Source organism: Pteropus medius, unplaced genomic scaffold (assembly GCF_902729225.1).
Source record: "Pteropus medius unplaced genomic scaffold, Ma_sr-lr_union100, whole genome shotgun sequence".
NCBI classification, from domain to species: domain Eukaryota; kingdom Metazoa; phylum Chordata; class Mammalia; order Chiroptera; family Pteropodidae; genus Pteropus; species Pteropus medius.
This window is the reverse complement of record NW_024344378.1, coordinates 156,028-169,335: the sequence shown is the minus strand read 5'-3', so window position 1 is coordinate 169,335 and position 13,308 is coordinate 156,028. Positions and strand designations below refer to the sequence as shown.

The 13,308-nt window shown below is 52.6% G+C and overlaps 1 protein-coding gene across 19 annotated transcripts in view; it reads left to right on the top strand.

Moving 5' to 3' along the window:
* DIP2C (disco interacting protein 2 homolog C) overlaps window positions 1–13,308 on the top strand; it is a 212,566-nt gene that overhangs the window by 178,086 nt on the left and 21,172 nt on the right. For all 19 annotated transcript variants that reach the window (XM_039870921.1, XM_039870936.1, XM_039870927.1 and 16 more), the window contains 7 exons: window positions 2,495–2,604; window positions 3,603–3,683; window positions 5,889–6,012; window positions 6,502–6,623; window positions 7,414–7,525; window positions 7,608–7,717; window positions 11,064–11,194. In XM_039870921.1, the coding sequence (XP_039726855.1) occupies window positions 2,495–2,604; window positions 3,603–3,683; window positions 5,889–6,012; window positions 6,502–6,623; window positions 7,414–7,525; window positions 7,608–7,717; window positions 11,064–11,194 (790 nt within the window). The remainder of the gene's footprint in view (window positions 1–2,494; window positions 2,605–3,602; window positions 3,684–5,888; window positions 6,013–6,501; window positions 6,624–7,413; window positions 7,526–7,607; window positions 7,718–11,063; window positions 11,195–13,308) is intronic.

The following is a 13,308-nucleotide window of genomic DNA, read 5'->3' as shown; positions in this document are numbered from 1 at the left end:
GCGGCCACTAACTTAGCGGATGCATAGACAATCTAATTGCCTTTTAATGGGACAGGTTGCTGGTTTTTTTTAGCTCACAACATTTACTGTGAAAATGTCTTAATTGAGTGCGGAAGCGTTGGAAGGCCTTTACCCCGTCGGCTGGTTCGTGACAACATTACGAGAATTATAAAAGCAGCTCCCGGCCCTAAGCTTCCCTGACGGACTGCATCAGAGCAGCCTGAGGGCCTGAGCGGTGGCCGGAGGGAGGACGCTGCTGTCACATGGCTGCCCGTGTCCCTGCACAAGCTGCGCGGGTATCGGGAGCAGCGATTGGATGACACTGAGGAACTGCCAGCCGTAGATTTGTGAATCGGTGCAGGGCGGGGCACGGGGAGCAAGTGCAGATGTCAGGTCCAGGTCCCTCGGCCCTCCCAGCACGTGTGTCCAGTTCTGAGGTTGCAGCTACAGGAATGTCCACGGCCACCTTCACCAGGCCGGGGCCTCAGTTCTCGTCAGGACAGCTTTGTAAATCGAGCAGCGGGAATGCCACCAGCCTCCCAGCGACATTTGAAAAATGCCAGCCCCTAAGTCCATGTGGAGACAGACACACGGAAGGTCCGAGCTTTGCATGCAGAGGATGCCAGCAAGAATAGGCTTAGGGACCCAGCGACAGAGAAGCACAAAGTAAAGCACCTTGAAAACCCGATATTCCCCCAAACAGCGCTTTTCCCACCATTGCCCGAATACTTAAAGCAGTTACGGAGAAGCCTTCAAACCAGCCTAGGCCATTTTCCCAGTCGGCTCCGTAGAAGAATGTCCTGCCGGGTCTCAGCAGCCGGGAAGGACACTGGGCACCGTCGCAGACCCTGGAGGCAGGAAGCACCGATGCGCACGGCCCTGGGAGAGGCGGTGCCTCTGGGCAGCAGCCACCACCTTGCAGGCACGCTGTCGCGCTCTGCATTTCTGCACGCACCTCATGGCCTAGTTAGTTGTCTTTTCCGTTGATTCTTTGTTAGGAGCCAAGGAAAGAAACGTGCTCGGTCCCGAGCCACTGCTCACGAGCTTTCAGACGTAGTTTAGCTGAGCACCTGGGCGTGTGCTGTGAGACCCAAAGCCCACATCACGGCTCCTACAGACCACCCAAAACCAAAGGTGCCGGCAGACGGGAGCCCAGAAAGGCGTCACGGGCTGCTCTCCAGGGCCCAGTGCTTCCCGGAAGCGCCAGGCCACCCCGCATCGCTGTGGAAAGCTGGCTGTTTCCTGGCAAAGCCAATTCTGGGCAGCCACATCTGCAGAGCAGAGTAGGTGGTCTGTTCCCACTGGACTGTCACCTGGAGGTACCAGGTGCTCACACCTGCACTCTCATCAGTCCGTGGCTGTGGTTGGAAGCCAGGGTGATTGCTGGAGAGGTTGTCATGGCAACTGCGCACCTTTCAACCTGCAATACCTACCTGACTGTAAGCCTCTAGTGTACTCTTCGTCAGAAGTTTAATAAAAACGGGACTCAGCGGCGGCCTTCAGCCGCGTCTTATCAAACTGAGGCGTCAACACTGACATCACCTGTGTCGCGTTAACCTGTAGTTCTTTGGGTAAACATCTCAGCCTCCCTCCCGCACTTCCTCTCCTACCTCCTTCTCCTCCCGGCTCACACTCGCACACACTCACACACTCACACTGCCACTGTCCTTATTAGGACAGGCTGCAGAGGTCACTGGATGACAATGACGGCAAATGCACACAAGCCTCAGTCAGGGGCATGCAAGGCACGTGCCCACCGGACCCCCGGTGCCGCCGCGCTGTGGCCTGACTCTCCAGGTGGGGGCTGCTGAGGTCTCCCCGCGGTGCAGAGACAAACACAGATTTAAGCAGGATGCTATAGATGGGGGACGGTCCTCGACCGAGACTCTGCTTCCCCAGCATGAGGGCGCACTGCCGGCCGCTGGCCGCCGGCCGCAGACAGACACCATGTTGCACGTGTTCTCTAGGTACCTCCGGGGTAGACTCGGGGAGTGCTACTGTTGAAGGGACAGGACATAGTCACATGCATGTCCGTATCTCGTAGACTGAAAGGCCGTCTCCGTCAGGCCCACAGAAACACGGAAGCATCAGCCAAGGGCTCCTGCTCGGAGCTCCCGTCAGCCCATTGCCGACTCAGCACCTTGTTCCTTCCGCAGTTCGTGACACGTTCAAACGAGAAAAGCAGACACAGTCTACTCTGGCAGTCTGTCTTCTCTCTCTTAATGGAAGAAAGTTCCGTAAAAATCCGTGGTCATAGTTTCCAAATTTAACTGCAAGAACCCTCGATACCCTCAGGTTTGTCAAAGTACAGCCACCCAGTTTCTCGTCGTCAAACGTCAGACACGCGTACAAACCGAGAGACAGAATGGGAAAGCATTGGGGGTGCCAGGAGGATGCGCCAGGGGGAGCACGTGCGAGCTCTTCGCCGAGGCGGGCGCCACGTTTCGGGGGCTGGCGCCGCTTTCCCCACACGCGTGTCGCTGTTTCTTTGCAGAAATCGGCCCTGCCTCTGTGATGGTGGGGAACCTGGTGTCTGGGAAGAGGATTGCGCAGGCCAGCGGCAGGGACCTGGGCCAGATAGAGGACAACGACCAGGCCCGGAAGGTGAGCCCGGGAGACACCCATGTGGCTTCGTGAGGGAAACGCGTGTTGGGCGTGCAGATTGTAGAACGCGCCACAGTGGCGCAGAGAGGTGGGGGTGACAGTCCCATGACTGGCAGGCGGGGGGCTGGTGTCTGAGAAGCTCTCCCTGGGCCTGGTCCCCTGAGCACTTGCTTCCGGTTTCCCACCAGCCGTGACCACGCCAGACAGCCTGTCCTTTGATTGTACACATTCCAGAAAACTTCAGCTCAAACCCAGCTTTGGGAACTAGACCTTAAAGCAGCCTCAGGGACGTGGGCCCCAAATATCTCACGATTTGTCTTGAGTGGGCATCAGTTGCATTACGGCCGTTCAGCCTTGAGACTCTTACGACTCAGCAAAAGGTGGTCCCGCTCAGCACGGCCACCAAGAAACGTGACAAAGGAAGCACTTGAAGTCCTATGAGCCTGGCATTGTGCAGTGCGTGGGTGCTCACATGCTGCCCGCTGCACTGCATGCTTCCGTCATGGATTCAGGGCGTACGTGGGTTCCCGGGCCCTGACATGATGCATGCTGACCTTTGCACAGCGGGCGGAGTCGGCACCGTGCACGTGGCCCCTGTGATGTGCGGTGTCGTGATATGGGTAGCAGCCGTTCTAGACAGCACGTTTAAGAGAGCCCACGTCACAGCAGGACAGAGCCGGTTCTGCTGGTGCCTCAGACATCCCATGGTATCTTCTGGAAGCCCCAGAAGGGGGTGTCGTGCGTCGGCTGCTCCGTGGTGGGGGGTGCTATTCTCCCATCTTGGGCGGATTCAGGAAACCTACCTGCCAGGGGCCGTGTCCGAACCCCAGTCACGGCCAGAGAACGGGGAGCAAATTCTGTTGGCCGTGTGTGGCAGGGCACCCTCCTTCCTCTGCATGGGTGTCCCCCAAAACCACTCAGGCAGACGAGACCGATTCAGATGGAGAGAGGAGCCCCGGAGCAGGCAGCCTGGGCCTAATGTCCGTGTTTCGTTCCAGTTCCTGTTCCTCTCGGAGGTCCTGCAGTGGAGGGCCCAGACCACGCCCGACCACGTCCTCTACACGCTGCTCAACTGCAGGGTGAGGCCACTGTGTGGCGCCCTGGCCACGCCGGCTTGGCGCTTCCCCGCATCCTGCCCCGTCACCCCCACCTCCGGGCCACTGCCCCTCCTGCGACAGACCCAGCAGACCCGGCTCGGGGAGTGTTTTCACTGAGACCTTTGCCTGAGGAGGCCCAGTGCTGAGGAGAAGGGTTTGCACCTCCGTCCGTGCATTTAACAGATTTTTGCAATGTTTCCCCCCAAAAATGAGTAATGATCCCTACAGCAAAGGAGAAGTTTCAGATCTATGGGATATTTGTCTTTATTGTTATTGCTAAACTACTTTTTATAAGTAGGAAGTTACATTTTAGTCATAGACTTTCATTCTTAGGAATGAAAATCATTTCTATTTTGTAAGTAAAATTAAAATAATTAAATTAAAATTAAAGTATTTTTCTTTTAAAACTAAACTTTAAAATTAAGATTTAGTTTAAGACCTATTTCAAAACGTCTCGTAATTTCCGTTAGACCGTATGACGTGTTTTCCCTTCCCCAACACGGGACCCGCTGCAGCAGCCTCTCTCCAGTATGGCGCCTCCTTCAGAGATTTTTGAGAATAACTTTGGTTGATCCCCAGTCACCCTAGGTGCCGATTCTGGCATGTGACGGGCTCTCCTCTCGTCACTGTAAACCCTGTGACGTGGCAGATGGTCTCATGAAAACTGTCTAGAGGTTCCTCCAGACAACGGACAGCACGCGATTGATTACGTTTCACCTTTTCTAAGTTCCGACGGTGGGGTTTTCACGAACCAGGGTCACACATATTTTCAGACACAGCCACAGCTCTCACATCTCACAAGCTTCGGCTGAGACAAAAGATGGCTGTTGACAGGTCAGCACTGGCCCTCCAGAACAAGGGTGGGGGTCAGTTCTCGAGGTGGAGCAGTGCACACCCCAAGTGCTCGCCGCTTGAGGCCAGGCAGCCATGGCACCCCAGCGCGCGAGGGTGGGGACAGTGTCTCACTTAGTGGGCGGTCTTTCTTAGCGGGCGCAGACGCTTGAGCCTCTTCTGCCAGCACCAACCCCGAGGCGCTGCAGGGACATCAGGGTCCAGGAGCGAGTTCATGGCGTTGACATAAGCAGCAGTGGGCTCGGGTGTGACGCACGCAGGAAGGGCCCCGTTGCGGCTCCGAGTCGTAACATCCCGGCGGAGCTCCCAGCTCGCCGGCTCTGACCTTCCGCTCTCCCACTCTGCGGCTGCTTCTACGTTTTTGCTCTTGACCTCTCTCGGAGAGAAACTCACTACGAAGGCGCACCCCTGACCCATGCGGGTGCTTCAGTGGGCGGGGCGTCCTGGTGCCCTCCTCCGACACAGCCAGTCACCATGTCACCGAGAATAACTTTGGTTGTCTTTTAACAGCCCCAAGGTTCTGGCCTCTTCCGTCCGCAGCATGTCTCCCCCTTGGGACTTCATCCTGCACCCTTAGCATTCGGGTCCAGAACGCCTTCCTAGGGCGTCAGTCCTCCGTCTGGCCGTTCTCCCCATCAGCCCTTCCCCCTCCCCCCGGGGGCTCCAGCCTGAACAGGGCGGTCGGCCCCGTCGGCCCGGTCACTGCTCAGCTTCAGGACCCCCCGCGTGAACATTGCTGGACAGCTTGCCTGTTGCTAAGGAGAGGTCCTTCACCCCATTAATCACTTTCATAGGGTTTGATCATGAAGAAGCAGTTTTAAGTGGCTGTAGGGTGTGGGGGTTTGTGCAAACGAGCCACAGTGGCCCAGTGCAGCCCAGGACAGCATTCTGGGTCAGCCGTACGTTCATCATTCACCATCCACCCACACTCTCCTCTGCAGTTTAAACTGCGGGTCGCATGCGTTTGCATGTTTCTTGGGATCCGTTTTGCTACCGATCTTCCCCAGCAACACTTTTAAAGGTGTTTGTAGCTGGAACGTGTAAGTTTAGCTCTTTTAGATCCATAGTTGATTTTAAGAAGCTTCTCGTCAGTGTGAGTGTATCCAGATCTCTCTGTGCTGTGCTTTTGGCAGGTGGGGAGGAAGATGAGCGACAGCCGACGGTCGGGGACGTGGGGTGACGAGGACGCTCTGAAACCGACGGGGGGTACAGCCGTGAGCACACTAGCACCCCCTAACTGTCCATTTTAGCAAGTGACTTGCCTGGTGTCTGAGCTGGATGTCCCCGAGCGTCTCTGTAAGGAAATCTGGCTTCCACTTGTTCTTCCGCACTCAGGGCACAATAGCGAGCTCGCTGACGTGCGTGCAGCTGCACAAACGGGCGGAGAAGATTGCCGTGATGCTGACGGACAGGGGGCGCCTGCAAGACGGGGACCACGTCGCCCTCGTGTACCCACCAGGTAGGAGCGCGACCCGCTGCGCACGGGCCCCTTACTGCACGTGCCGGTGCGTGGTGACCGGAGTCGCCGTGTCGTCACCGAGAAGTGACAGCGAAGGCCCAGAATGGTCCCCCGGGTCTCGTTCCCGCTGGTAGGGACCGTGCTGTGTGCCGCACAGCTTTGAGGGGTGTGAACAAAGCGACGTTTCACAGACTTTTGTGCTTAACTTGTATCTGTGGATTCTGAGGTCGTTCATTTATTCATTTGTCGTCAAATCCTTAACCACTGAATTGGCAATCACAGAGCCGAGGATCGCCTCAGAGAAATAGAAATGAAACGTCTGGCCAAGCAGCAGTCATGGCCAGAGCATCTCAAATCCCGGGACAAGAAGGTCCCCACTGCCTGCGTGACCTTGGAACTTCCCAGGCCGGTGTCATTGCCGGTGGGGGTGACAGCCACCACGTGGTGCGTGCCATCTCATGAGAGGCCCCTGCCCTTGTCCCCATGCAGGGATAGACCTCATTGCGGCCTTCTATGGCTGCCTGTATGCGGGCTGCGTGCCAGTCACTGTGAGGCCCCCGCACCCACAGAACATCGCGACAACGCTGCCCACCGTGAAGATGATCGTGGAGGTAACGCTGCCCCGTGGCTCAGAGCCGGCCTCACGGGAGGCCCGGTGCGGGATTGTGGGCGCCTGTGGGGGCGGGTACACGGCTCTGCCCCGGGGACCTCACCAACTCCTGCTCGGGAAGTGCAGCCACCTGTGTGTGGACTGAGGGCTGCAGGGCCTCCTGGCCACGATACCTCCGAATCAGAGGTCCCTCGCGGCCCCACCAAACCCAGCTGTACAGACCGAGCCACGTGAAGAAGCCACACGTCTCTGAGAGTCCTGTCTGTGAGACTACGCAGTGGCCCACTCCTTTCTGAAAGCATAGATTTGTGTTAACTGTTTTTGTGCCTGCAGAAGGTTGGGAGGGATAGAGTGTGTCTTTCCCCTTGGTGGAGGGTCCACGAGGGACAAGCTGGTTTGGGGGTGCCCCAGCGAAAACCTTCATAGCTAGGTCAGAGTACTTTCCGGGTCCTCACCCCTGTTGGATAATGCAGGTGGATTGTTTGTGGACACGTGGCATTTCCAGTAGGACAACAAACAGTGACAACAGTGAGTTTAGAAGCCCTTTTCTGAGTGATCGCAGCACGTGGGTCCTACTTGGCTCTAGAAGCTTCCAGGTGCCTTGGCGCTTGTGAGCTCTTCGTGTGTGCGTCATGGTCAGACCCCTGACTCCCCCGGACCTCAGCTGGCCAGCGCTGGCTCTCCACGGTCCTGCTTTCTCTGGAAGCCGCCGCGCCTCAGCACAGGCCGTGCATGCGTGAGAGCGCGCGCATCCGCAGCTCACCGCCTGCGCCATCTGTTCTGACCCTCAGGTGAGTCGCTCTGCCTGTCTCATGACAACACAGCTGATCTGTAAGTTGCTGCGGTCCCGGGAGGCAGCTGCGGCCGTCGACGTCAGGGCGTGGCCCCCCATCTTGGACACAGGTCAGTCCTCCCCCCCACCGGACGCGTCGCGTCTCCGCTTCTGCTCGGCCCTGTGTGCTAACAGCCCTGCTTTGCCCTGCAGATGACTTGCCAAAGAAGCGGCCAGCCCAGATCTACAAACCCTCCAACCCGGACACGCTGGCGTATCTCGACTTCAGCGTGTCCACGACTGGGATGCTAGCCGGAGTGAAGGTGAGAGTGATGTCTGCACAGCACGGGAGCACCTCGCAGGGCGACCGTGTGCAGGGGGACCCGAGGGGAGGGGTGCCGGGGACGAGGAGCGGGGCGCACACATCTCATCCAAGCTGTAAAACGTGTGGCCTCCGCAGCAGGTCATTGGGCTGCCTCATTCTTTCCGAACGTCTCAGCTTTTCAGTGCAGACGCAGCCTCACTCGCCTCTGCTGACGCGCAGCATGCCTTCTCGCTGGTTCTCAGGTCTCAGTACTCTGTTTAAACACCGTGCCCTGCAGCTTCTTGCTTTTTTAACATGGGGTACCTTGTGACTTGCCAGCTTGCTGCTCGTTGCAGCTGCAATGACCCCGTTTTCCATGAGAGCAGAGGCTGCTCTGTGTGTCCCCAAAATGAGGACCCTCCAGGCTCAGGGACATCCTTGCCAAGGAACGATAAACTCTCTGTAGCCTCAGGAACCCTTTCCCTAGGATCTGCCTTGGGCCTCACCGCGAGTTTGCGTAACTTACCTCTTCGTTCACTCTCTCTCTTTTTCCCCCAATATTTTTATTGTAGCAAAATACGCATAACTTTACCATCTTAACCAATTTAAGTTCAGTGTCTTAAATACATTCAAAATGTGCAGCCATTACCGCCATCCATCCCTAACCCTGGTTAATTCCTAAGTATTTTGTTCATTTTTATGCTATCATAAATGGAACTTTTAATTTCCTTTTCAGATTTTTTATTCAGTGTATAGAAATGTAACTGACTTTTTCCTGCAACTTTGCTGAATTCATTTATGATTTCTAAGAATTGTTTTGTGGAATCCTTAGGGTTTTTTTATTTGTTCGTTTTTTTTGTTTGTTTGTTTTGTTTTGTTTTTATCTATACGATCATATCTGTGAACAGGTAATTTTACTTCTTCCTTTCCAATTAGGACGCCTTTATTTTTCTTGCCTGATTGCTCTGGGTCTGCGGCTTCCGGTGCTCGGCTGAATAGAAAGGGTGAAGGTGGGCACCCTCATCTTGTTCCTGATCTTAGAGGAAAAAGCTTTCAGCCTTTAGCCATCGAGTATGACGTTTGCTGTGTTTTTTCATACATTGCTTTTATTATGTTGAGGTACTTTCCTTCTGTTCCTAGTCTGTTGGGTGTTCTTACCATGAAAGGGTATTGAATTTTGTCAGATGCCTTTGGCTGCATCAAATGAGACTATCATCTGTTTTTTGGTTTTTTTTTTTCCTTTATTCTCTTAATGTGATGTGTTATATTGATTGAGTTTCATATGTTGAGCAACCTCGCATTCTGTTGTGAATAAACCCTACTTTGTCATGATGTAGAAGCCTTTTAACATGCTGCTGAAGTCCATTTGCTAGTTCGTGGAGGATTTTGCTTCTAGGGTCATAAGGCATATTGATTTATAGTTGTCTTAGCGTCTTTGTCTGGCTTTGGTGTCATAGAATGAGTTAGGAAGTGGTCCCTCCTCTTCTATTTTTTTGGAAAAGTTTGAGAGAGATTGGTATTAGTCCTTTAATGTTTGGCAGAATCACCAGTGAAGCTGTCAGATCTCAGGCTTTTCTTTGTTGGATTTTTTTTTTTTAACTGATTTGATCTTACAAGTTATAGGTTTGTTCAGATTTTCTATTTCTTTATGATTTAGTCGGTAGGTTTTGTGTTCCTTCTTGATAGTTTGTTTCGAATTCCATGAAACGAATTTCTCCATTTCATGCAGGTTGTACAATTTGTTGGTGTCTAATTGTTAGCATACTCTCATAATTCTTTTTCTTTTTTTAGAATCAGTGTAAATGTTCCCACTTTCATTCCTGATTTTAGCAATTTGAGTCTCCTCTATTTTTTCCTTAGTCCATAATAGCTAGTTTTGTCAGCTTTATTGAGCTTTTCAAAAAACCAACTTTTGTTTTCATCGATTATCTCTACTATTTTTTATTCTCTGTTTATCTTGCTCCAATATTTATTTCTTTTCTTCTTCTAGCTTTGGGTGCAGTCTGGTTTTTTCCTCCTTCCTCAAGCTATAAAGTTAGGGTGCCAGTGGGGGCTCGCTCTTGTTTTTTAACGTAACTGCTCACAGCCAGAAATTTCTGCCTTAACGCCGCTTTGGCTATGTCCTGTACATTTTGGTATGTTGTGTTTTCATTTGTATTTGTATAGAATTCTTTTCTGAGCTTCCTCGTGATTTCTTCTTTGATCCATCGGTTGTCTGAGAGTGCCATGTTTTTGATCCATGAATTTGTGGATTTTCCAGTTTTACTTCTGTTACCGATTTCTGACTTCATCCTGTAGTGGCTGGAGAAGACACTTTGGAAGATGTCTCTTTTATAAAAGCTCTTGAGACTTAATTTGAGGCCTAAAATGCAGTCCGTCCTGGGATACGACCCAGGTACGCTGGAGAAGAATGTGCGTTCTGTTGTGGCCGAAGACTGTTCTGTGGCTCGAAAAGCAAGCGAAAGCCAGCCTGTGTATGAGATTCCAGAGGTTTCCACGCTACCTTGTGTGGGTCAGCCAAGCACGCGAGGTGAAGCCTCTAGGGCAGGGCTGGCTCCGGCCCCCGACGGGCACGATGGACGGCCCCTGGCTCCCAGACTCTGCCAGTGTTCTCTGGGGTGATGAGCGAACGCTTGCCCAGGCATTTGGCTGGGTTCCCTCCATAGTCCAATACTGTCACTGGTCCCTTTACAGCTCGGCATTGGTGACATGCTGCCTCACTTAAACTTGGGGCCTTTTTAAACCCGTGAAACCTGGTAATGGTCCCCTACGTCTACACATTTTTTCCTCCTAGCCTCTGTGAGAAAGCTGCCTTCACGCAATATACTTTGCAGTACTTTAAGTAAGATGACTCGTGTCGCACACTGACCCAGGGGGCCGGCTGCTGCGGTGGCAGCCCCGTCCTGCCCCGGACGGTGGGCTGTCACACGATCGCGTCCCACTGTACAGGACTGATTTCAGCTCAGACGCGTGTCCTTCAGCCCACTCTGTACCTTCTCTGAGCCTCATTTCCTTGTCCCGAGGTGGAGGTTCATCTCACCTGCTCCGCTGACCTGTCCCTCGAAGCTGGGTCTGGAGGTGCCAGTGAATGAGGCATAGTCCCTGCCCAGAGATGGGGCGTGAGAGGCAGCATCTCCCTGCCTCCGCCCAGGCCTGCAGGGGGGTCCCAGAGGGGGCCACTACGTGCAGGACGTCGGTGCTTCAGCTGCTGGAGTTACTGGGTCCCAGGGCCAGGAGGCCATGCGTGTGCTGCTCTCATTGAGAATGGGAAGACTAATGAGAGCATAGCAGCCCACTCTTCCCTAATAAGGCCTGGCCGCCACTGTCGCCTGTCCTGAACTGCTCTGGGCCCTGCTGTCTTGCAGATGTGTCACGCCGCCACCAGTGCCTTCTGCCGGTCCATTAAGCTGCAGTGTGAGCTCTACCCTTCTCGAGAAGTGGCCATCTGCTTGGACCCTTACTGTGGGCTTGGGTTTGTCCTGTGGTGCCTCTGCAGGTGAGTGTCCCCTCTCACATCCCTCAAACCGTAGATCGGTCATACACCCGCTTCTGCCTGTGTGCCATCCCCGCTCCACCTGGCTCTCAGGGTGAGTGGGTTCCACGTTCTGTGGCATCTGAAGGAACTCGTCTCAGTGACATTTGCTGAAACCCACAGAGACAGTGGCCTGTGGGGACGTTCTGAGAGTTGCCTTTTGAGAACCCATATTCTCTTGAGCAGAGAACCCGTGGGCCTCAGGCTTGGTTCTTTTGCCTTTAAATGCATATCAGGTAGTTGATATTTACTGATTAGAAGATTGTGATATTTACTGATTCAATATTGTGAAAATGTAAATTCTCCCCAAATTGGTCCAAAGATTCAGTGTAATCCCTGTCAAAATTTCAGCAGTTTTTTTTGTTTCAGTTATTTTTTTGCCGGAATTGACAATGTAATCCTAAAATACAAATAAAGGACCCACAATATCCAAAATAAACTTGGAATAAAATAACAAAGTTGCAAAACAGACTTCCCGATTTTAGCGCTGACCGCTATAACCAAGACAGTGTAGTGCTGGTATAAAGATAGAGGTGTAGACATACACATGTAAAGTAACCAGTGAAACAGGATTGAGAGTCTGGAAATAAACCCTTCTATGTGTGGTGATTTCATTTTTCAACAAAGGAACCAAGGCAACTCAAGGAGGAAAGGGTTGTTTTTCCAACAGATGACACTGGAAAAACTGGACATCCATATGCAAAAGGTTGAACAGTCACCTAACGTGATACACGTAAGTCAGCTCAAAGTGTCATAGACCTTAATGTAAGAGAAAAAAACTATAAAACTTGTAGAAAAAAGCATAAAAGTAAATATTCATAATATTGGGACAGGCAGTTGTTAGATTTGACATCAAAGGCACAGTGCATACAAGGAATGTTGATAAATTGGACTTCAACAAAATTAAAACTTTTGCGCATCAAAAGACACCATTAAGAAAGCAAAGACAAGCCCCAGACTGGGAGAAAATATGTGCAAGTCATCTGTCTGATAAAGACCTTCCAACCAGATAAAAGAACTCGTAAAACTCAAGACACAAGCAACATGATTTACAAATGGGCAGCATATTTGAACAGACATTTCACCAAAATATACAAATGGCCAGTAAGCATGTGAGACTATGTTTAACATTCGTTAGGGAAATACAAATTAAAACTAGCGAGATACCTCTTAATACCCATTTAACGGCTATAACCAAAGAGACAAGAAAACAACAGAGTTGGAGAACTTAAACTTCCTGAGTTCAGAACTACACCATGAAGCAGGGGTGAGCAAGGGCTGTGCATGAGACCGCGACATGGCGAAACCGCAGTTTGCACGCTCTTAACACTCAGGTCACCACGGGGCGCCACAGTTCCCCGCCCCCAGGCGTCTGCGAAGAGAAGGGCAAGCGCACGTCCACACAGAGACGAGGTGTCCGCAGCACCCTTTGTTTAAAGGAGAAAACAGTCCGAAGGCCCACTGACCGGCGAGTGGACACAGCGTTTGCCGCGGGCGTGCGATGGGCTGCAGCTGCCACACACATGGCCTTCAGTGTGCTGCGTGAGAGGAGCCAGGCCCACACCGTGTGATTGTGTCACGATGCCCTTGCATGAGATGTCCGGAGAAGGCGGGTCTACAGACAGGAAGTGGGGCGACTGACTGTGGCAAGGGTTAGAAACAGGACGGACCGCAGTGGACGCAGCCTGCCTTCAGGGCAGTGGATGTTCTGGAGCTGCGTTGCGGGGACGGTCACACAGCTCTGCAGCTAACCAGAGTTCGTTTAATTCTGTGCTTAAAGTGGGCGGATTTCATGGTAGGTAAATCGTACCTGAACAGAATTGTCTTTTGAGAAAACAACCTATCACGGGCATGTCTGATGTGCATAGTACAGATACCAGCCTGTCAGGAGAAGCACCCCTGGGCACCTGGGGTGACGTGTGTCCTCGCGAGCCATGTGGGTTCCCCGCTCATGGTGCCAAGGCTTGATGGTTTCAGTTGTGGGTACGTTTTGTCAGGTCGATCATCTAAAATCATTCAATTACAAATGTGCACATTTGTATTAGTTACCAAATTGTCTTTTTTTTTCCCCTTTCCTG